The sequence below is a fragment of the Amblyomma mixtum genome, chromosome 6 (assembly GCF_055824585.1).
Source record: "Amblyomma mixtum isolate Tamu chromosome 6, ASM5582458v1, whole genome shotgun sequence".
In the NCBI taxonomy this organism is placed as follows: Eukaryota; Metazoa; Arthropoda; class Arachnida; order Ixodida; family Ixodidae; genus Amblyomma; species Amblyomma mixtum.
The window spans coordinates 150429277-150454792 of record NC_143017.1 but is presented as its reverse complement, the minus strand read 5'-3'; the positions used below and the strand labels follow the sequence as shown (position 1 = coordinate 150454792).

The following is a 25516-nucleotide window of genomic DNA, read 5'->3' as shown; positions in this document are numbered from 1 at the left end:
CGCAACGAAGATGGCCATTGTTAATGAACTTGCTCAAGGTGCAAAAAACTGCGAACTGGTCAAGAAGTACGGACTGTCGAAATCGAACATTTCAACCATTGCTAAGGGAAAGGAAAAGATTCTTGGTGCTCCCGTGAATGCCGACCCGACAACTAGAAAGCGCCTTCGGAAGGCGACCTACGCGGACGTTGAGGACGCACTGCTGAAGTAGTTCGCTGACGCCCGGTCTCGCAACGTTCGGATCAGTGGACCGCTGATGCTCTCCAAGGCTAAAGACTTCGCCTCCCTTTTGGACTTTCCCGATTTCAGCCCAGGCAACGGATGACTCCACCGGTTTAAGGCTCGCCACGGAATTGTTTCCAAGGCGGTCGTCGGCGAGGCCGCGTCTGTGAACAACGAGGACGTCGATGCGTGGCTTTCCGACAACCTCCCAACAATCACGAGCTATGCTCCACGGGACGTTTACAATGCCGACGAGACTGCGTTTTATCAGATGTTGCCATCTAAAACGCATATGCCTTGAAAGGCGACAAGTGCGCAGGAGGGAAGAACAGCAAGTTGCGCATAACCGTTCTTCTGTGCATCACGGACTTTTTACAAAAATAAAGTTAACTTTCGTCTCGCTTGCTCTTTTTGACCGTATTATAGGTGGTCCACTTACTACGAACTTTGGATACAACGAACAAATGCCGCGTGACGATCAAGTTCGTTATAAGTGGGCTCAACTGTATTTTCAAACTAACATCTCTGTCATTCAGTTCTGTTAGCGTTTCTTAAAGGGACACCTGAAGAGTAAGAGTAAGGGAATCAAGGCATTATGCTGGACTAGCAGAATACCCTTCGCAGGCTTAGCAAGTGTTTTTCTTCACAAGATGACCCCGTTGCTGAAAATAGCAAATTAGAACCCTATACTTTCCTCCATAACATTCTGAATTCAGTTTTATGAAGTAAAATGCCGCTGGTTCTCGGCATATCAGGGAAAACAGGTGAGAACAAAATCATCTGACCTGTCAGTATGATGGCTGTTTGCTACAGTGCTCCACACGAAGCATTGTACTCTCAGTATGGCAGGATTACTTTCTGGCAAGACCAGAGATGGCCCTGACGGCTTTTACCTGGCTTGTGCTTCTTAATTCAGTCAGCCCTAGTAAGCAGCAGGTGAAGTGGCTGTAGCTTCGCATCCTCTTATCTCCACAGCATTCACTGTGCTACCATATTAACTTGCATAACTAACACACTCACACAATAAGTGCACCCCCAACATTAATGATTCTAAATTAGAGTAAATTTAATCAACCTGAGTAAACCTCATAATTAACACGCCTGCCAAAATTTAGCACCACTTTTCAAGAAAAAATTGTTCATTTAGCGAGTAAATACGGTACTTGGTCGCAGAGACTTTCAGTGGTTAGCCACTAACCATGGCCAGCGCTGAGCTCTGTGTTGGCATAGCTGGGCTCTTCGAACAGGTCGGCCAGTTCAGCATAGTGGACACTGGGTGCTGGCAGTGGGGAAGGTGCTCGCTGCAGGGCCATGCTGCTGCCACAGCCACCGCCAGGCCACGTGCCATTGGTGTTGGGTGGCGATGGTGCCAGAGTGACGATGGTTGGGGGAAATGAGGAAGACGGCCTGGGCCCCAGGCAGCAGCCAGAGCTGGAGCTGGAAGCCGAGCCAGGGTTGGAGCTTGAGCCAGAGCACGAGCTCCTGGCAAACAGGCCCCCTGCGTCGTGCTGCACCTCCGAGTAGGTCACACTTGTCCCTGGACACAACGCAACAAAGTGTGAGCAGTGCTGCTGCTGCTGACGCAAATGTGGCTGATACAGTCAAATCTCGTTATAACGAAAAGGTTTATAAAGAAATAATGGATATTACGATGGAACGACAATTCCCCTAGGAAGCTCAGGCTATAACGAAGTTACCGCTATAGCGATGTAATCACCAGGCCCCTTCAACTTCGTTATAACAAGGTTCAACTGTATTTGCTTGGCCCATTTTGATTTCGCCTAAAAAAAAGAGGAGGACACAGTGCTTAATAGCTATCTGTCAATGTTATGGCAATGAATAGCCTGTGTGAGATCACTCATGTGAGCTTAGCTTATGCATCTTATGGAAGGTATATTTAGTGCTTTAAAAGATAAAAGTAGAACACCTGGCCACATTTCACTAGCATATAAAAAAAGATGAGACAAGATGTGAATGATAAAAGAAGGGGGTGTGGGGGGAACAAATTCAGAAGAATTTAACATGTCGGCTGTTTTTTTCTTGGACCCTTATTCACAAATGAGCCTCTGTATTAACCCGTACTGCTCACCTGTGCGCCCCCAACAAGGTACACAATGCACTATCCCAACAGATGCTGATCCCAGTGCAACACTTTGCTTAAAAAATCAGTCTGGCAAATTTTGCTGCTATAGTGCTGATCTTCAATCCTTACTTACCAGAATTCTCGGGTGAACTTTGAGGTGTACTGGATGTTCGAGAAATTGCCCCACCATTGATGTACTCATCCGTCCCAGGCCTGAACAAGGTTTGGTGCCTGCAGGTGCAAGCCAGGTGCCGGTCAAGTGCTTGTTGTGAGCAGTTGTTCAAACTGAATTTCAAGCCAAAGCTGGGCAAAAATTCTCTCTCAAAGCGCGAATGAATTTGCCTACACATTCTTGAACACACACAAGACCCAAAACTGCCATGATCTAGAGTTCTAAACCTTTTTTCTATTGGTCAAAACTAATTCTTGCATCGTTTACACTTTTGAACTTTCATCTCATGTTGATCACTGTTACAAGGTCCAATCATATGGTGCTAAGACAAACATTTTTCACCTTTCCTGCTTTGAATAGACCATTAGTGAATGGAATTCGCTGCCACGGGATGCAGTGAGCCTGAATACCATGAATTTATTTTACAGAGCATTGCATCTCCCGCAGTATTGCCGTGTAGTCGCTACAAGTTTTTTCTGAATATAAATAATAAAGCATCACAGAGGCATTGAGAAGTTGATAGAGCAGTCAAACTACCACACAATGAACATTTCATAGCTGGCTTTTTTTTTTCTCCTTAGCTTTATACTCATTTAAACGAGTGACATGTACTGAGTACTTCTGGCATAGCCTTCGCCATCAACTGGCAATAAAAAAAAAAAATCTTGTATAGCGTGCATGAGCTTGTGCAAAATACCTCATGGCAATAATGACCACAATCAAAATCAAATGAGTAAAATTTTGCAGAACCGCGTCTGGCTTTCTAGTCTCTGCCATCTGCATTGAAAAATATACAATTGGTGTCTTCACTTTCCAGCATATCTGACAGCACCATCAGGGACTCACAGTGTACTGTGTGGGACCTTACCCACTCCAGCAACAAAATAACTTGGCTTTTTGACCAGACATGCTAATTGTCAGGGACTGCAGAAAGACAACAGGCACGAAAGAAACATGCAAAAACATATGCAGCACTATTTCCAATTAATTTTATTCATAACTCCCTCACAATTGCCATACAATGCCAACAAGCCTAACAGACCCCTGTCACTATCAAACATAACATACATATAAAAGACTCTCGGCGATAGGCTACAGGCAAGGTGTTGCTCAGTTTTTAGTTGTACTAAAAAGGATTCAGCTGATTCAAACATGTTCAAATTGTACCAATCAAAGCAGGCAGACTTCTATGATCACATGTCAGTGCAAAGAGAATGGCAACTTTTTTAATGTTACCTAGGTGATGTGCCGGGTGACTGCCCAGGAGTGTTAGTGGGTGATGCCCTGCGTGGTGGCACTGGAGGTGGCGCTGTGGTCGCTATACGACGAGTCACCATGGGAGACGAATGTGGTGACACCAGAGGTGAACGACTGCAGGACTGAAATGCAGAAGTAAAATGCAAAATGTAGATTAGTCCAAATATGTACGGGTGCAACATATGAGTTAAAAAAACTAGAAATTTTATGAACCTAGAAAATGCCCCATGTGGAAGAAAAGTGTGATGTGTACCAATGTCGAACAGTGGCATGCCACTGTAGGAATATCACTTTACATGAGTAGCAATTTGGAGCAAGCCTGCTTGAATTAAAATGTAAACCTAACCACTTTTAAGTAGATGTCTGCCGCCGCGGTGGCTCAGTGGTTATGGCGCTCGGCTGCTGACCCAAAAGACGCGGGTTCGATCCCGGCCCCGGCAGTCGAATTTCGATTGAGGCGGAATTCTAGAGGCCCATGTACTGTGCGATGTCAGTGCACGTTAAGAACCTCGGGTGGTAGAAATTTCAGAAGCCCTTCACTGCGGCATCCCTCATAGCCTGAGTCGCTTTGGGACGTTAAACCTCCACAAAACCAAAACCAACTAAGTAGATGCCCAGGTGTGGGTCCCACCATGGCATCCAGTTCAGAAAGTTACATACATTTTAACCAAGAACTCTTACACAGCAAGCATCTTATTTAATTTCAGCGCACTGAGGCATAGAGTATAAAATATGGTACAAGGTGGTTTTCAGATTGTAAGCTAGTTGCACTTTGAATGCCACATATCACTATGGTTTAAATTGGTCAGGACTTCAAAAAACAATACTCTATAAATTGACAAACACCCATGTCAGGTCCTAAACCCCAATTACAAAATCTCTTGCTCATCCAATCAGTTACCGCATTATGGCTCCGTTTGAAGCGCAATTTCAAGTTGTAACACAACTATTCAAAATCACGACTGTGAAAAAGAAACACAACCTGTTTGACATCTGAAACTTGACACTTGGCTTGCATCTCATATGATCTGGTTGGTTTGGTTTATGGGGTTTAACGTCCCAAAGCGACTAAGGCTATGAGAGACGCCGTAGTGGAGGGCTCCGGAAATTTCGACCACCTGGGGTTCTTTAATGTGCACTGATATCGCACAGGACATGGGCCTCTAGAATTTCTCCTCCAAAGAAATTCTAGCCGCCGCGGCCGGGATCGCACCCGCGTCTTTCGGGACAGCCGCCGAGCACCGTAACCGCTGAGCCACCGCGGCGGCCTCATATGATCTATTTCTAGATGAAATTCAACTGCACAGGCTTCCCTCATAACTTGCTTTTCTCAGCCTGATCTGCAGTGAGATCACGGGAAGATTTGGTGGGGGTGCAACAGATACTTTTTTGGACAGATTGAAAATTGTATCCATTAAAAAACTGGACTTTCAGGTAAACAGACCTGTGATTTATGTCTGTAGGACTGCGCTACATTCAAGTGTGACAGTACTCTGCCGTAACCTGAATAAGTGCTACTCCTTAAACCTGCACATCTGTTCTTCTGAAAGGTGGCTTTCAGAAGAGCTCTTCTGAAAGCCACCTGTTTCTCCATCAAACACATTTTTTGCGTGCCAGTCAAGACAAGTGCACTCACTCACCCTGCTCCCATCCGCTGTTTCACTTCGTGGTGACAGGGCCAGGGCTTGTAAAGAGGACGTCCAAGTGTTCGGGTCCTAAAACCAGAACCATTACAATTCGATGCATGCAATTTTTTTCAACTAATAAATATGTAACCCATAAGGGCCCTCTCCTTGTCACTAAAGATCTATCGAATACTACTTAGTTTGTCACACTGCTCCATCACTCATTTTCAAACATTTTAAACTGCACAAAGTGCGTTAAGTGCCTGAAAGACTAAGTGACAATAAAGCAGACTGATATTACAGTAAACTATTTTTTTTTATTTGTAGCTTGGCCAGCTGCTCCTGTCACAAGCAGTAAAAAAAATTATGTACGTAGAAGCCCCAGCAGTTTTATCAAATAAGTTTAATCAACAGGACACCATGTGAATGCGGGAGCTTGGTGTAACTGAAAAAGTGGTCAATAGATTCACATGCGTGGCCTGTGCAAAACACTAAAGACAACTCACTAAGCCAACTCCAGCCCTTTATTAAGTCACTGTGCCGTGGCTTGCTTACATGTATGTTTGCATGTACATGTATGGTGCACTTATAAGAGTGTTACAGCTAGATATTTGCATGAAGACATCAGCATGCCACCGAATTATTGTGAAAATAAAAGCGTTCAAAATCATGCAAGCTAAGTAATGCACATCACACACCAGGAGATTATCTTTTAGCAGTTCTCCTGTTATTTCAAGCACCAGTTCTAAGTTATGGATGTGTCAGAGACCCTTTGAGCACAAGTGGAGGTGAGTGAGGAGCCAGAGCGTGAAAAAGTTAGGAGCTTTGCGACGACAACGGATAGGTTCTGCAGCTAAATCTGAACATGGGTAAACACTCGTATTCTAGACATACACACGCAACAATCTATGTGTTATTCCACAAGTTCATCTATCCACTGAGGCCCCATCGTGCTACACTAGAATGTCAAATAATGGCTCTTAACACCACCAATACCACGTCAGCTCTACTGCAAGACAAAGCCTCTTCCATGGGTCTTCCGATTATCCCTGTACTGTGCCAGCCAAGACCACTCAATCCCAGCACACTGCCTCATCTTGTCTTCTCACTCAACACTCCACTGCCATCTGCTGCGTTTCCCTTACCTTGGTGGGGTCTCTTGAAATAATCATGCCCCAGAATAGACGAGGCATGTAGTGTCAAATTTGAATGAACACATCCAGCCAAGAAATGTAGAGCTTTAGGCATTCTGGATATGTCATCACGACCCTTAAAGATTGGGAACCATTGGTCCAGAAATGAATAACAGCGCTGAGGATCTAGAAAGGAACCGGATCTAGATCTCTACATTGTGCTTGTTCCCTACAGCCCTAGCTGCACTGCAATGTTACCCAAAAATGAGTCCATATAGCTTGAAGTGGTGTAGAAACATGCTCAGTATTATTTGCAGTGAAGGGCTAAACTGTAACAGACCTATAACTGCAACTATTTCAGAGTTTTACCACTATAGTAGGTGAACTGCTAACGTTGTTATCAACTAAAACGCCCCAAAGAAAATTGCTGACACACTGGATTCACAAGTTCACTTCATGTTACAGTTGCCAACATGAGGTTGAGGCAAGTGCTTGTGCGGCAGCATAATCTGCATTGACTTCTATTGCATTTTGTTGGCCGTAGTGACAATACGAGCAGAAAATTATTCGAAATAAATCTGTGGAAACAAATAAGCACTAAGTAGCACAGACCAACATTTTCCCTCCACCATATGGGTTGACTAAAAGTCAACCCATATAGCAGTTTCTTCGCTAAAGCTAAGGTGACATGGTCTCACTCGCTTGTACACAAGCACTGCATGCATGCACACATTAATGGCTACAATTTGCAGCATGCTACGGTGATCACATTACTCTAAGCAAGTGCGCCTTCAATAGTTAACACCATGTGTAGGAGCTACATTTTAATTACCATCTGGGGTATTCATGCAATGCCACCAGTGTTGCTTGAGCACAACATTGTGCGCTGGAGTGCTTGGCTGGCGCTGATGCCATGACAGCTGTTTGAGAGCTAGTCTGACCATACACGTCAGCAGTGCTCAGGTCCACGTGCTTTTCAGAGTGCATTCTGGCACTTATTCAGGCGCACTTCAGGGCAGACTTTGAAGAACGAAGGGTCCAGTTTGTTGTTTTCAATCTTCTGCTTTTTCGTCTGAGAACGGCTAGTGCAGCCGATGGAAGCAAAGAACACAATGCTTGTGGAGACCATATGCACAGGCATGGTATTCTTTCCACAATGAGCAGGGCCTACAAAATACTAGGATGACAAAATGATGCAGGTGAATACTCCCTTCAATAACAATCTTGTCGTGGCGAACACCCTTACCACAAATGCAAGTTATTATCAGTTATACGCACTTTTTTGACAACTATTTCCGCCTCAGGGGACTACCTTCCAGATGGCAATATCAATCCAATGATGCATATTTGCAATAAAATCTTTATAATTTCGCGCAGGAGTCTTAGCCATCCTGGTGTTCACTGAAACTCCTATTGATTGTAGGAACTGTATTCAATTGCTGTAGAGTGGGCACATTATCATAAAAAAATTGATTTGTCGTGCGATGTGTAGCAGGCTTGGTGCAACGATGCAGTTTTGGTGCAACTGGAGAAGCGTTCCCAACACTGTTCAAAGCAATGCAATTTCAAAACACAGAAAACATGAGCAAGACTGCATGCACACCTCATGCTCCAACTGACAAGGAAAATAAAAAGATAGACTCCTCATGAGCGCATCTTTCCTAATATTGTTGTGTGGATATGATAGATACAGATTACTAAGCAACTGTTTCACAATGAAGATTTGCTAGACTATGCCAGTTACTCTCATGCCCACAGCCAACAATTACAAATAGAATGACTTTTTTGAAAATTTGGCACACAATTTTTGGTGTTCATCCGTGAACACCTGCATTCTTTGCTTTTATTTTTCACATCCAGGACTACCATTTTTTTGTCAAAAGTTCCTCAGAAATCAAGGCTTTACATTTTTATAAAATTTTTGGATACCACCACTGTCTTCTGCCAATATTTTCAATACCGTCACTGCGCGTCGATGGACAATGAAAATGGGTGAAAAGGCTTATTTACCTGCCATTATTTGTGATCGAAAGCCAATCTTTCATAATTTTGCCAATAAAAAGACTAAGCATACTCATGTGGCCAACCGCCTGAAATCCCACTGGCCCAATCCACTTACTGCCTTTGCAGTTTTCCACGTTATGATAAAATAGAACCTATTAAGGCGGAAGCCTTTAATGCCTCATCGTTGTAAGCAGCGGTTGTCGACAGAAATGTCACGCTTTTCAATTGGTCGGAACGGTCATGACGTCATAGTGCGCGAATTTCAAACGGGGCCAATTGGACTTCGGCTAGTAACCATGCAACCAATTAAAGGGATCGTATAGTGATGCTCTAAGTAAGTGGAAATCAGTTTAGTTAATTGCTTAATTACCCAATTAGCCTAATTAATCTTTCTAGTCAGGCCAGATAAATAAATAAAACCGAGTAGGAAATTGGTCGAGTTCGGGAATCGAACCCCGGTCTCCGGAGTGCGAGACGAGCATGCTAACCACTACGCCACTCCAGCTCGATGGTATGGAACGAACAAAGGCGCGTCTAGTGAATATGATGTCTTCATTCACTCCCATCTTCCTCCCTTCCCTTATGGAGAGGTTCAGGTGTCCACCGAGGTATGGGAGACAGGTACATTTCCTTTCCTCAAAATCCAATGAGCAAGGCATAGAACCGAACGGGCGATGGTGTTCTATGGACTCCCTGACCGCGTTGCAAGACGCTGTCGCGTTTCACTGTTAGAGGCGAAGCTTAACATCTCAACAACACATCAGTGACACAAGCAGCAACACTGCGCTTGAGGCTTTCGCCTCACCGCACTTTAGGTGAACAAAGTGCCCCCCTGAATTTTTCCCTAGGCCTTTATTCTGTAGACTTGCACATGCTTAATTTCCTTCAGATAACAAGACTCTTGTGGGAGTACCACCATATATCAGTATATATATATCAGTACCAGTTTGTGAAGGTACCAGCGAATTCACCACCCAGCATAGATCAGTTTATTAGTGTAGACGACACTCCTTGTTTGAGCTAATTTTTCCTAGTTACCGTATATTGGTGCGCATAAGTCATTTTTTTTTAATGTCCTTCCAAAGTTGGGGGGTCGACTTATATGCGGAGTCTTAAAGTCGGCCTGTATGCGGGGTCAAAAGTAATTTCGACCATGTCGCAGATAATATCACGCCCCGTGCGCTCGTAACTCCATAATAGTTGTCAGACACGGTGCGAAAGTGGATCTGCTTAAAAAAAATTGAATTTAATTGAGATATGCACCAAAGGTTTGTTTTAATACGATAGCAACTTGTTATTGACAAACCAGCGGCAGCAGTGGCTCATAAGATGATCGCGACTGTGTCCTCACAAGCGACGACGAGTGAGAGATGTCTCGTGAACAAATAAATGTTTCTTTATGACTCGGCCTTCTGAAAAACTTTTGGGGCGAGCTAGGACCGCAGGGTGTGGCAGCGTCGACCTAAATTCAGAGAAACTTTTTGTTGCCCAAAGGGGGCCACGAGTTGGGGGGGTTGACTTATAATCGGAGTCGACTTATAATCGGCAATATACAGTAAAAGTGAATAGTATGTGAAAAAAAAAAATGCTTTTGCCTTTTTCCTTTCTTATTTACAAGTGTTGGCCATTGCTTGTGGAAGCAGAAGAGTTTGTTAACTGAGTTGGTTCATACTGAATCAAACAATCTTCAGCGGGAACAGAAACATGGATGAAAGAAAACAAGACAAGGGCGTGAGCTGCCTCTTTGTTGGTGTGCGTTTCTTTTGTCCATGTTTTTCAATTATTTGCGATTTACTTTCTCACAGCTTATACCCTTCAGTGGTCTTTCCCTGTTTGTTTTGGTCTCCAAATAGACAGCAAAACACAGGAAAAATTCCTGTTGCACAAAGGACAAGTTAAGCTCCGGGACACATGGCCCATTGTCCCTATGTCCCAGGTCATGTGTTGTGCTTTATAACAATTCTGCCAAGAACATTCATTCAAGTTCAATGTGTGCTGGTCCCTTAAGAGCTTAGCGGTATATACTAGTGAAAATGTGGCAAATCAAGTGATATTTCTGTAAAAAGTAGCATTTACGTGATTGAAGAAACACTGCACGTCTCCCTTGGCAGCTTGTTCCTCCTTTGGCGTGCTTTTAGCAGAACTGCTGTCACCTCGTGCGTGATATATGACACATCTAGAGCATAGCTATTGCAAACAGCAGTGTTTGCAGCGACAGAGGCACCGCTGCTCACTGTCACACATCATGAAAATTGGGGACATGTGTGTCCCTTGTACCTTAAGGGGTTGTATTTCAAGAACATCTGCATGTTTTGTAAACAAAAGTAAAAAAAAAACAAAATGGTAGGCCGCCTTAGTGTTAACCAAGAGAGGCACTGACTATCAAATAAAAAAAATTACCAACGATTACGTTACTTCCTAATGCGAAATTTGAGCGCAGCAAATAAGCTGTTTCACCTTTTCGATAGTGAGTCAACCCCAGCTGCGGAGTTGGTTTCAGGGACAACGCCGCCGATGCCGACACAAACAATATGATACCCTCGCTTCCGCAGCACTAAGAACCAGGTCTAGCCGTGGGAAGGTGGTCACGTATTCGTCGACGTGCCGGGGCCTACGTGAAATAACCGGCGCGTCGGCAACTGAAGAACACCCTATCCGCCACACAAGAACAGGGGGGGGGGGGGGGGGGGGGGACCCTTTCCTCCTCTTTCTGCATGGCGGCGACGGTGTTCTATGCAGTCACGTTATCTTGACTCTCTAGCGGCGTCAGCGGCATCCAGCGGTATCAGTCGGTCGCTGCTAGCGCTGGGGGGATGAAAGGGGGGCGGAGCTGGTTACGAGGCCGACGACAACACCGACGACGACGCGAAACCCAGGAACGGACGCCAAAGAGCTGCGCTCTAAAATGTGACCTATCCATAACAAAGGGGCTGTTCTAACACTATGAGGCTGACTGGTGAGCCTCTATCAATGCACTTACTCTACACGTTAGGCAGTTTCTACTAAAAATAAATGGCCCTCTAAGCACACCTCAAGCATGGCAGTGAGGCTGCTACTTTTACATCAACAAAGGAAACAAAAGAAAAACACAGCTTCCATGGCATCATGCTCCCAAAGAAACTAGAATGTTTATTACACACTTTGGAAGGCAGTTACAGTGAACACAAGAACTGAGAATAGCTTTGGGAAATTACGTTATTTGGACTAAAACTTTCAGCATCAGCCAAAAAAACAAAAAACAAACGCCAGGCATTTATTTAAGTTTTCGACAAACCACAACAGACTTTGCTGGCTGACTCTGACACTGAGTGCATGTTCCCCTTATCTCATCGCGTGTGACATTAACCATAATAAGCTATATTCATACATTGTTTCAAACTAAAAAACACAAGCAGCTCAAGCAGTTCATGCAATCATAAGTGTACAAGTTAAGAAAACACACAGAGACATGCACACAAGCAACGCATTCGTCCTCTCTCACTGTATGTACAAGTGACATAAATTATTAGAATGACATGCATACATAACCCAGTGTTCATACCAGCATGCTGTTGCATTTGAGAACTCAGATTTGAAAAAAAAAAAAAAGGAGGAAAGAAATAAAGAAGGAACAATAGTACTACTTGCAGCCAAATATCACTATGGCAGTTGTAGCAAGATAAATAAATCACCAGTGCGGCAAGAATACATACAGGGTGTGCCCTTAGGAAAATACACACTGTATATCTCAGAACAGGAAGTGCAAAAAAATAAAAAGCATAGAAAGCAAACACATCCAGGGTTTGTCCAACAGTATCATTTGTACTCAGACAGAACGTGTAACAGCGACGAAAATGGGAAGGCTAATAATTTGCACACTCAACACACTCGATAAACCTACCCTTCAAAGCGAATTTTCTACTTTTCGTGCTACCATCTAGACAAGAAACAAAAATGACTGCAGGCTTTTTCTTTTTTTTTTCTCCAAATTTTTACCTTTAAAAGCTCCTGATAAACATAAAGAGGTTTGCAGGCTTGCTCACCAGCAAGGTCAGGAAAAAAAAAAGCAAGGAACACAGGTTTGTGCAAGCCAACAGAACGAAATAAAACTGGTGCAAAACCTGAATGGCCTTTCTTTAAAACTGCAGCCTCCTCTGCTTTCTTTATGCAATAACTATCAGGGCCTAAACTTATTATGCAATAACTATCAGGGCCTAAACTTGTAGTCATTTGTACATCTTTGTGCACAAATACATTTTGTGATTGTTTGGTACCGAAGAGCTGGCCAGCTACAATAGATGATGCGACATCAGAGCCAAGACACCAGACAATTACAAAACCATCCCACATATAACAACTTACAAAGAGTTTTGCGAATTTTGTCACAGTTACTTTACAGCAGCTTTTGCCTCTTTATGTCCAGATGTTACATATAAGAGACAGAAAAAATGACAAGGATTCATATTTCTACAGGCCCACTCAGCAAATGCAACCTATACATAGGCCCTGAAGGTATAAGAAATAAATGCATTCAATTTTCCACAGCTAAACATATATACGCAATGTTCAGCAGCCATTTTAGGGTTTGGCTCAGAGTCAGCCATATATGGATAAAAAAAAATCGTCCTGCGATCTCTTTCAAAGAAACGATGACAACAGGTATCTATGTTGTTGTTTGAAGTCATATTGTAAGAAAACACTACATGTACGATTGCAAAATTAGTCGCAAGTGAAAACAATAAGAGCACAAGTTTTCTAGCAAATCAGGAACAAATGACCAATGAAAATGTAAATTGCTCATATTTACTGTATTAACCAAATAAAAAAAATTAGAAGAAAAAAGAAAAAAATGCTCATGAGAAACTATAAAACAATCCCAGACCATTACTAACAAAACTGCTTGCAAGACTGATAATTACAGTAAAACCTCGTTGATATGTAAAAAAAAAGAAAAAATTGTGGCACCTAAGCAAATCTTATTATGATGTGCAGATGCAAGAGCTTTACTTGTCGCAGAGTGTGTCGCTGAGTTGTCAGGGGCTTGGGGGGTGAACGTTTTTTCGTTGCAGCAGCTCGCTTGGCGTTTTTTGCTGCACTGGGATGGTCTCGTACTTCATTAGCAGTGACTTGCCGCCTCTGGCCACGCATTCCTATATCTCGCCTGATGATGTAGACGCAAGCGATTCAACTTCGGATGAAGAAGACTCCACAGAGCTGCAACCTCACTCTCCGAAAGCTGAAGGCCAACCAACATTTGCGGCGGGGACTTTCCCTTTTGTGTAACCGCCAGTCGTGTTTACATGAATATGAAAGTGGTGCACAGTATTTTCTAGAGCATTGCTTACTGCTTACATGTACCACAATCTTTAAGTACCATGTCAAGTCAGGCGTGACAGTGGCCTGTTGTCCAGTGAGTGCGGCACAGGAGGCCAGCCGCTTCCATTTTGAGCCTGGTCTGCTGATAGCTGACTGAGGGGGTATCGTGTAGCCACCCCAGGTAGGAGGAGGGTCACCCCCAACCCTGTTTCCAGCTGCGACTGCAAGCTTCCTTTTTCTCTGTGCTGTGCGCTGTGTTTTGTCAAGGCGGAGAGTGAGAATTGCATTCCATTGCATTCCACAGTGCTCAGCGCAGTGTTTCCCTCTCTTGGCCTATTGCCCCAGGAGGGGTGATGATGTCATTTGCGGGCTGCGTTTCGTTTCTACCATGCGTGCCTGCCACGGCTTTCAGGTAATCGTACTGGGTAACGACGCAGTTTTCGCACAACGAGCCAAGTAATGCTCTCACAATAGAAAAGAACTGTGGAAAAAAAATCTGAGAAAAATGTATGATGCAAACTGCTTAATTTCGAAAAATGTAACTCCTGAGTGAGGTACAAACGTATTTGGTGACAATTTCAAACTATAAAAATGTCGATCAGCACTTTTCAGCACAAGATCTAAGCAGCTCCTTTCCTAGTGCTCGCGGAATTCAGTCAGCATCTGTGTTCGCCTTAAGCAGGGAAGGAACTTTGCAACACACCCTCAGGCACTGCGAAGAATCTTCTGCGTTTCACCTCTTCATGTTGTGCTCTCGCAAGAACAGTGCGTTTGTATAATAGCGTACCATTTTTTTTTCTGTGCATCTCATTGCCCCTTAACACAAAAGCACTGCCACCATGGCGGCACCACCACCACGGTGGGTGACTGGTGCAGCTTTCTGGCTTTATGCCCCCATGTCTGGCCCACTTGTACATTTGCACAGGTGCAGTTGATAGCTAAACATATCATACGACCAGATAATGTTGAAATTTTAAATGAAGTAGCCCGGAAATGGAGTTATCTGGGGACGTATTAACTGGGAGAAAAAGAATGTAACTCTATGGGACATTCTAAATGCCTGTGATTTTGAGTGCATGAACTGCAAAATTGAAGGAACCGGGAACATATCAATGAGGTTTTACTGTTCTTTTATCATTTAATAACCTAATAAAAAAAAGGAAATAAACAGACAGGAGGCAATAGCAGTCATTAGGAATAAAAGGATTTCTTAGGGCTATGTTTGGCTATGACACAGCACCACATGTATTGTTTTCATAAGCACTTTTAGCTGCACTCTGTTCTGATAAAATATTCACTCAGCAGTAGCAGTTATTGAATTAATGCAGTTGCAAAAGTTTCTGTGTCCTTTGAAAACGAAAGAAAATAAACGAAAAAAAAAAAGAGAGAGAAACACATGACTAACAGTCTGCCTTCTTCACAGGGCCGCTCTGTGAATGCGCGTCTCTCCTCATCCAGTCCCACTAGCTGAAAACAAACCATCAGGCTCTACTACTGCACATGTGCAGTTTGTGTTAGTGACAGGCGCAAGCAACAGATGGCAGCTGCTGTCAAGCGCACACTTGCCACTTCGCATGTGCGGTTCGAGTCTTGCGGAACAAAATCACGCCTGCATTGACCAATGTGCATTTGTTTTCAACCAGTTTCCACGCATTTCTCAGATGGCACCACTTCTCGTGGGAAAAAGCAGTGCAAAGCTAGAAGAGCTCATTTTTCTGCTCACAGAAAAAAAAGTATTTCACTTAACGCAGAAAGTAAAACATAACTCAAATGACAAAAACAGAAAGTCTTTAAAAACTGTTAGCCCTATCTTTTGTGTGCGACACAAGTTCCCAAACGCTTTAACAACTACTTCGACTGTCGTCACAAAAGAAAGCAAAATAAATAATTTGTGCTAAAACGTTGCTTCAGTCACCACTAAAGCAGACATGGTATAGTTCCCGACACATTCGCAAACCATGTCAAGTGTGCTGCCTCAAACCAAGAGAAGAGGAACAGCCAGGGGATGTTAATGACTCACAGACCAGCAGGCTGCATCTAAGGTATACGAAATAAAAAACTTTCTTTGTGTTTCTGTCTTGAGAATGTCTATGTTTGACAATGCGCTGAAAATAGGCACGCGAACGCTCATGTGCGCAACATGCGTACACATCACCAAGCAGGCAAGCTGGCTGACCAACAGCACATGAAAAGCTTGTTGCCGGCAGTTTAAGAAACAAATTGCACTCGGTGGATAGGTCAGCTAAAATGGTCAACATGGAACCAAATCAAAACGAAATAAATAAACAAGCAGAAGACCCTGGCACAATGCAAACCGGAAAAATGTTTTTGGTATGCAAGAGGAAAAACAAAATATCAGGACAACAAGGCATTATGGGAAAGTGGCGAAGGCGGCAGCAGGCAGATGCATGTCGTGGAAAGCCCTTATTACCCTCCCTTCATTGTATTCTTACAGCAAACCCCGTTATGGCTACAGTTGAGTACAGTAAAACCTCGATAATTCGAACTCAGTTAATTCAAAGGATTTCTGCAGTCCTGTAATTTCTAATGAAAATTTGACAGGATAATTAAAAGTGGCAGCGTGCACCGGCCCGGTTAATTTAAAGATATGAGATGCCATTCGAGGATATCCGGTCCCGATTTCGCCGCAAACCGATGAAGCGAAGGTCCCTGCCGATTAGCAATGACGATGCTCGATATGCGAAGCGCCCCAGCCACAGTACTCTCAGCACAAAAACCGATCTCGTACAGCTTGTAAACTGCCAAGCACGCGCCTGCGGAGGAGAAGACGCGCTTCACTGCAACGCAGCTGTGAATACAAGTTCTGAAATGGTGTGCTCTCGCCGCAGCGTCTAGCGAAGGCGCTGGCCTCGAAGCATCTCCCAGTCCTAACAGCGTCCGTGCATGTCCCGTGACGGGTTGACTGCGCACAATGCTAGCCTGTGCCGTTTCTTCGAGCAGTGTGCCGTGATATAAGGGTTAGGTTGACCTTTCTTCAAAAAATGACCATTCTAAAATTTGGAGTCGGTCTATATGCAGTGCCAACCTATTGGTGGGGTCTAAGGTAGTTTTGGACGAGCGCCAGTTAGTATGCACCCCGTGCCGGTGCCTATTCCCAGCCGGACACACAGGGCTCCTTGTGTCAAAAAGAAAAAGTCGTCAATTTGTATGCTGATCGGTTCCACCGAAGAAAATTCCGATTCCGATAACATCCAGGGGTCCAAGGCCTGCGTCACGCCGGAATCCAAAACTACAGGACTGTTTGCAGCTCAGTTTGCCGCTTGCAGTTGGGAAGCACGAGAGTACGGAGGCAGTGTGGAGTGCCACTTTTTTGCTTTTTATTTTCATTGGCATCACACTGCTGTCCTTGTGATTGCAGTGTTAAGCGTTAGCTGCTTTGAGTTGGCACTGTGATGCCGTCCCGCAGGAAACTACAAAACAAATGCGGCGGTGGGCCGAAGCACGCGGGGCAGGGGTACGCGCTGACTTTTGTATTTTTTGTTTGCCAGCAAGGGCTACGAGCAGGATGGTCAAATTTTAGGCGCCGATATACGGCAGTCACAAGGTCCGTCCAGAAAAGGTAGCGTGTTCCTGTAATGCAATTTTTTCCCTGCGTCCATTCTTTTTGCTGTGGTTGGTTAATTTGAATATTTTCTGCGGTCCGAACATCCTAGAATTAACGAGGTTTTACTGTAATTTAATTGCTTATTAAGGAAAACATTAGGTATTACTAGAGTGAAGAAAAAAATCTCTAACTTCTTATTGTTACACATTTTGTTCTGACAAATGATGCACATATTACATCTTGGTGCTTTTCATTGAGTGGCACGTTAATTTAAATTCTAAACAACGTTTACCAGCCAAAACCAAGTGGAACAAGGACTGAAGCACTGCCACTGCCACATTTTCAACACTAGAATGTGCACTTACATTTCTGTAACATGCAAAAAAAATAAAAAATAAAAAAATATAACAAGCTGACAAAGCAAAAGAGGGCAGGCTTGTGACACACACGCTTTGTGACTACTGCACGTCTGTTCTAGTGTCAAGGGCGTGCTGGCCGACAGTTCTTTGGCATCCGGACCATCGCCTCAAGGTGAAACGTCGGTCATTGGTCATTGTGCACACAACAGTCACGTGCACGCACACACACACACACCACACATACATACATACACGCTGGCGCAGGCAGAATGGGGCCATCGGAATAGGGTGCAGCACATTCACATTTGAGGGGGGGAGGGGAGTAGGAATGGGGAAGAATGGTGCCCCTGGCCAGCAGCGCAAAATAGCAGACATTAGGCAATAACGGGCAGTTCTCTCATTGAACCACACGGCAAAGGAGGAACAGGGTGAAGCAGCCAGTCAGTAGTGAGATGGTAGGAAGTTCCTCCATGCTTGTGGGGGACCTCTCTCTCCCAAAGGGTACAGCAAGCCAGGGATGGTTCTAGCGGTGACTGATCAGACCCGGCAGAGGTCAAGAGGGGAGGTGAGCGACGTGTAAATACGGCGCCTGGGCAGTAGTGGTGTACACTTCCTCTGCACCTCAAAGGACGCAGCAGATGTCGACCAAGCTGGCTGGCCGTCCGTGGCACAGGACAGTTGTGTACGAACAGCACAGGGGGTGGGGAAGGAGGAAATGTTGTGGGAGAGGGGGTGGGGCACGGTCACGAGGCGATAGTGAGCAGTTCTTTTACCTCAAAAGGCTCGTCATCATCGAGGTCGACCAAACTGTTTGGGTGGTTGTAATTCTGCAGGTCGGTCTTGCGCACTGTCCGGCCCGTCGGGTCAAAGGGGTCCACCACCACCTGCTCAGTGCCCTTGATCTCGGCCCGGCAGAATGGGCAGCCTTGGCCTTCCGAGTCCTGGAAAAAAGAGACAGGCTTTGAACACATGACCTGCACCACAAAAGCTCTTTTTCTTCTTCTTTTCTTTCCCTTTGAGATAAAGAAAACACAATGTCAAATAATAGTGCTGAGATCTTGTCAACCAAGGGTTGCCTCGCCAAACTAGATGGCCACCTCTGCCAGCGCACACATGAAGACGAGGCTTACTCTTAACTACAAAGCATGGGTGCTTTGCACAATGAACCAGTTCGATCACGGGTACTGCCAGGACTAAGCACTCCCGGTTTAAGCACCTAATAAGCACAACAAGCCTGTGTGCGCCTTAAACAATGTCAACTTCTAGCTAACTCTAGCCTCCAAACATGTGCGATTCAACGTAGCTGTACAGAACTGTGCATGAGACAAATGTCTGGTTTATTGGTTCATTGGGGTTTAACCCCTAAGCAACTCAGGCTATGAGGGACGCCGTAGTGAAGGGCTCCGGAAATTTCGACCACCTGGGGTTCTTTAACGTGCACTGAAATCGCATAGCACACGGGCCTCTAAAATCTCGCCTTCATCGAAATTCAGCCACCGCGGCCGGTATTGAACCCGCGTCCTCGGGCTTATCAGCCGAGTGCTCCAACCACTGAGCCACCGCGGCGGGTCACGAGACAAACGTACAGAATTAATCTCATTGAACAAGGGTTGCCCGTGAGAAGGTTCCAGCAGGACCAGCTGAATTCCCTCACGTACAAGTTCCACAGCTGAGTGAATATAATAAGAAAAATGAGCTCTTGTGTCAACCAACATTTCACTGAAACATTTAGCTGTACCAAACTTTTATAATAGTAGCCCCCAGATTTTTCAGACTACAATAATTCAGACTTGTGCAAGGTTTCAGACTTTACTGAAATGTCATACACCTCACAGGAACATATTCATTTTCATGACCAATATCTCAGACTTCAATTTTTCGACCTAACAAAGATGCGGGCGAGCACTGCTGCCATAAACAGCACACTCTTTGCTGCCGTGAGTGCTCCATCTTGGATTTGAACAGATTCAACGGGACAGACTGGCTTAGACAGGTGTGGAAATTTCTGTTCATTGTTACCACTAGGACATCATGCAAGGTGAGGACGTGGCCCATTTTCATGGGCAGTGGTGATCATGAAGACAGATAAAGGCAACTTGCAGGAAGAAGAGAGCGCCTCTGATTACAACCCATCCTACTGCCACAACACCACCTTCCAACTCTCTCTCCGCACCACAAGCAGCGTCATCTGAGCCGCGGTGAACGCTGCCGTTGTCCCGCTCTTAAAAGTGACCGACATTTGACCGAAACGCGTTATGAGATCACGACAGAAATGAAGAGATGTTGCCTCATACTCCAAGAACTGAGAAAAACAGTATCAAAGACACGAGGAATTATAATTTTAATATTGCACTGAAAATCGCATAAAACCTGCCGATGTGCCATTTTGCTGTGAAACCTTGCCATTATCAGCATGTCCCACCACTTGACCACATCTACCGTATTTACCCAATTCCAACGCGCCTCCGATTCCAACGCGCACCCAATTTACGGCACCAAAAAAAAAATTCAAGCCCGATTCTAACGCACGCCCGATATTGGTAATGAAAAAAAAAAAACTACAAGCCCTGCTTCTAACGTGCATGTGACTTCCACGAATGAAAATAATTTGCAACCGTTTTTATATTTTAAGGATAGATGCGGGTGAAAAAACCGCGATTTTTTTCGATAAAGTCCATTTTGTATTTTCTTGCGTTTTGTATTGCCCCAAACCAAATCTTCTTTTATGTATAAAAAAATCAAAGCCGATAATCAATAGGAACTCAGTAAAAAATGCAATTAAAGCACTCGCGGTGGCTCGCGAAAGTGCGAATTTGACCGAATTTCGGGAACGCGGCATTTCGCTCCACGGCGTCGCCCGCTCTTGAATTTTCGCGGGGAAGTAGGCCTACCCATCTGCTACCAGAAGCCACTGCAGCAGCGGCGCATTCTTGATAAAAATACGAAAAAAAAAGATTGTTTTCCGCCCGAGTCGAGCGTCGCGACTGGCCCTTCAAATCACGTGGTACGATCGGAGCCCTTCCATTAGCTACGAACATTCCCCCGCACAGTCGGACGCAGACGATCTTTCTTCGTTCTGCCGCCACTGAGACGTGAACCAACGCTTCTGCCCGGGTTTTTCTCCTTTCTCCGCTATGGATGTGACTGAGAAACGAGATTTTCGTTCACGCAAGTTCCTGACAAAGCGCAAGCGGAGAGCTCCGGTGACGGGAGGTTCGTCTGCTGCTAGGCGTAACTGCGGCAACGGCGATGCACCATTTGGATCCTTCAAGCTTCTTGCAGAGCATCCATGACTTCGTCAGTGCATCTGAGCGAAAGATAAATATGTTCGATGGCCAAAACAAGCGTAAAAACGAGCGCGGAAGCGCTGTTATCTGTAAGATCAGCATGATGCACGACCTCGCTAGCGGCGCGGCGTGCCCCGCCTGGCGGACGATGTAATCTCTGTCAGAAATCGGCCGCAAAACAGAAAGGACTCTCATCGTTTTTGGAACTTTACCGCTGAAATGACGCGTTTCCGACAACCGTTGTTTCATCAACATATTCTTCGAGCCGCGTATCTCGATCGTGCAAAGGCAGTGATGAGGCATCCGCCCGCGGCAGTGCACGGGCTATGGTACGGGATAGCGTCGCCGTGAACGTGGTCCGTGGTCGCTGAGCACGCGACCAATGACAAGCGCAACACCGGTTGAAAACGGCTCCTGCGACGCAGAAAACGACCAGAAAACGTGCTCCCATGTTTGCCATCAGTTAGTGAGCTCCCACATCGTATAATGGCGATGACGATGGGCAGCTATGGGGCAGTTTCGGTTTGCACTCGAATCCAACGCGCATGCGATTTTGAGACGTATTTTCCCCGAAAAAAGGTGCGCGTTGGAATTGGGTAAATACGGTAAGTGAAATACTGCTGATTTGTGCACACTGTTTTTTTCTTTGAAGAGTGTTCATCACAACTTATTTAGTTAACGATCTCCTGAGCACCCTTCGATGAAAAGCAACACACATTTCGCGTCAGCAGTGAAGTGCTACTAGCTTTTGTCACTAGATGGTACCACAGTGCCGTGCATTTTCTGGGTGAAGCATTAAACATCCTGAGGCATATGCCATGTACTGTAGTAGTGTTGGACCTGGGAACTCAAATGGACGCTATTCCATACTAAAGCACTGTGTAATTAATGTCCGGTTAACACAAACACGGCAGCAAACGCTATTGGGCTCGCTGATGCTGGTTTCAAGCATGAAAAGACGGCGCATCCACCAATCGAAAAACTCTGTGAAAATGTTCGGAGTTTGCAACAAAACCACTACGGCAACGGGCACCTTAGACAGTAAGCTTTCCATTGCAGCAAAAAAAACTGGGTGCCTAATATTGAGCTGTCAGTCCCATCAAAGTGAGCTAGCGCCACAAATCCTGGCTGCGAGGTCCAGTAGTGCAATGCAGACGTGACGAAACCATGACTCCGGTTGAAATACAAGCTATTATTATCACCTACCAGCAGAGCATGGGCAACAACGAAATTCGAGATTTTTCAAGCTGGTTTTTTCTGAGCAAAGTAATATTTTTTTAAATTTATGGACTGCTCTATTACTGGGACCATTCTTCAGGTTTCGCTAAGTCTGGAAAATCAGTCGGCGACCGTACTGCAAGATTTCACATACAGATGATACGAATTTGGGAGGAAATGAATTCGTAAAGTTCCCTGGCTGCAGGGCATTGTGTACAATGCGCAGTATTTCAGTTCCAAACACTCTCCCGTGCCACTGCGGATTACCTGAACGAGCGAGCCACTCTGTGAGCCGCGAGTGGTGGTGCACGGCCCACACACTGCAAATGCCGCGACTTCCATCTGCATGGTGCGCACAGCAAGCCGTGGTGTGCGGCATGTACATCACCGACGCCGTGATCGCCATTCCTGTGGTATGCAGAGTAGTGAGCGGTGGTGCAAAGCCACACATAAATCCCATTGATGGATCAGCGTGAATGCATTTCCCATGTTTCTGAGCAGAAATTTTGTTCCATTCGGATGACACAAACATCTTTCGCGACCCCCTGAGATTCACATCATACACACACCTGAGCAAGAAACAAACAGAACAGTGTCCTCCTTTTCTCTGGTGCTAGCGTTTTTCAGCTGATTCCACTATGTATGATGCATACCAGCTAGCCTGCATGGCTACTCTGTTATGCTGACTAGGTGCTGCCCAAGATTCCGCTACACTATGGGGGATGACACCTCATTCTTTGATGTTGCCGCTGTGTTGTTATCTGAAGATGAAAAAGAAGTTCACGCCAGTGAGTGAAGACAAAGAAGTGCCCATTAGGTGGACGAGCAACACAGCAAGGAGGAAGACGACGAACGAAGGAGGTTCTGAGTTGGCGCAATGTTCGAGCTGAGTTGACGTGACAGTTTCGACCGTGGGGGACATGGCTCTTTGAGACGAAAAAAATCGCGAAAAAAAAATCTTTTTGAAAATTACATTTTCAACATCCACAGCTAACATTCCTTTATTCACCAGGTTTCCCATCTTGTAGATCAGTTTTTTGGACGCCGGATAAATTTATAACATCACTGCGAGCTAAATTCCACGCAAAAACGTTTTCTCAAAATATCCATTTTTTTACTTCTTGCTAATTTGCGGCAGCAATATCTCGGCCTTCAAGGCAGGTAGAACCATTATTTTTACAGCGGCATGTAGCTAAGAGCACAAAGCACACAATGTCAGGAACAGATTTTGAAATTTATGCTGCAACATTTTGCACTTCTGCTCTAGATCAGAAAACATTGCACCCACATTTGGAACAGTGAACTTTCAATTGCCATAGCATCACTAATATGTGTTACATGAAAAAAGTACTCCTAACATTGTATTTCTTATGCTTTCTAGTACCTAACTATATGTCGATATCAATTTCCGTAGTGTGGTTAATTTTGCATTCTTTCTGCTAATTATGAACCATTAATATAGTTTATCTTTGCAACTGATTGTCCTATAAAAAAAATATTAAATATTCGAAATCAGTGCAACAAACTGAATAGAATGGCAAATTACATCAAGTCTGATCATAAATTAACAAAATAGCTTAAAGAGCTTTCAAGAGGGCCCTAGGATAATTCTGACCACTTGGGCGTGTTCGGCGAGCACCAAAACACCCAACACAGAGTCATTTTCGAATTTCATCTCCCCTGAAACGCAGTGCCACCACGGCCCGGGTCAAGGCTGCAAACTCTGGCTCAGCCGCCAAACACCGCAGCCACTCACCCACTGCAGTGGGGGGGGATGCTTAGGGAAGCAGGACTTATGGAAGTAGGAGGCTGACCTGCCAGGAGGTGAGGCACGGGGTGCACAGGAGATGCCCACAGGGCTCAATGCGAATGTCCTTGTCATTCTCGGCACAGATCTTGCACAGCTGGAAGGTGGAGCCCATCTCGCAGTAGAGCTCGTACTGCTCCTGCGTCACTTTGATGTGGTCTTCTGGCGTCGCCTGCACAGCCCAACTCAGGTCTGGGTTCACGTTGCGCCCATCAGGGTAGAGGTAGCTGCAAGAGATGTCATCAGTGTCAGTCCCAGCGATTGGGTCTGGGGGGGGGGGGGGGGGGGCGGACTTCCGTATACCAAAAAAAGAAAAAAAAAATAGAAACGTTTTTTTTTATTTACACTCTATATGCACAACAATTTTTCTGCATTTTGTTGATGAAAAATCAATGATGAACGATAAGATGTTATACCATAACCCATGCTTTGAATGCTAACGGTTACGTGCACAATATTCATATGTAATTCATATCTATTTATGATTTATATATGAATATTGCTGATGTAACCATTAGCTTATATAATTCATATACATTTACTCGGCGGTCGAATTTCGATCGAGCAAAAATTCTAGCAGCCCGTGTACTGCACAATGTCAGTGCACGTAAAAGAACCACAGGCGGTCAAAATTTCCGGAGCCCTTCATTTGGCGTCCCTCATAGCTTGAAGGACGGGAAAACTTTATCTTTACTAATGCTTATTCCTGCGGTTTGGGGGCATCTTCAGAGACGTCTTGGTTCTACCCCAAGGAGCCTTCTCTGTCGAAGTCGACTGGAAGAGTACTTCTGCAGAGGCTCGGATACCGCGAGCAGATGCGAGAAATGACGAGGACGGCAACTATCCCCGGCGAGCTTCGCAAGACCCTCAAGGTAGCGCCAATACCAAAAAAAACATGGATCCCAACCTCCATCGAGGCAGAAGAGAAGCGAGGGCCGAATTTATCGAAAAAACATACGCTCCTCAAGCCATGACCGTGTATGCAGACGTGTCTTGGAGAGGAGGAGACACCAAAATCGCTGTGGCAGCGGTGGTCGATTCGTCTTTACGCGAAATGACCAGCGCGTCTCTCCGAGGCTGCACAGCTGCAGAGTCCGAGGAAGTAGCTGTTGCTCTAGTGGTGGCGGAGGGCTATAGAACCGGGCGGTCGCTAACAATACTCACGGACTCTCAAACAGCCTGCCGAAATTACATGAATGGCAGGATAGGTCGTCACGCCTTCCGTATACTCCTCGCAGAGAGCGACAGAATTAAAAACCAGGAAGAACAAAACGACAAGATCCCACACAAAATTGTGTGGGTACCGGGGCACACGGGGGTGGCAGGGAACCAAGAGGCCGACAGGATAGCTCGAGGATACATTACTTTCCGAGCAACCGACGAGACCGCGGAACTCGCGCCACCACCCAGGGAATACTCGGCCATACTACAAAACTACAGAGGCAGAAGAATGCGATATCCCCCGCCGCACAAATCTCTCAGCAGAAAG

At 45.1% G+C, this 25516-nt stretch overlaps 1 protein-coding gene across 1 annotated transcript in view; it reads right to left on the bottom strand.

Annotated features, from left to right (window-relative positions):
- The window catches only part of Cbl (E3 ubiquitin-protein ligase CBL), a 48079-nt gene that overhangs the window by 7710 nt on the left and 14853 nt on the right, over positions 1–25516 (bottom strand). The window contains exons 5-10 of the mRNA XM_089549607.1: positions 24035–24254; positions 18489–18656; positions 5375–5449; positions 3714–3856; positions 2439–2536; positions 1421–1759 (exon numbers count right to left, since the gene is read on the bottom strand). Of these exons, the coding sequence (XP_089405733.1) occupies positions 1421–1759; positions 2439–2536; positions 3714–3856; positions 5375–5449; positions 18489–18656; positions 24035–24254 (1043 nt within the window). The remainder of the gene's footprint in view (positions 1–1420; positions 1760–2438; positions 2537–3713; positions 3857–5374; positions 5450–18488; positions 18657–24034; positions 24255–25516) is intronic.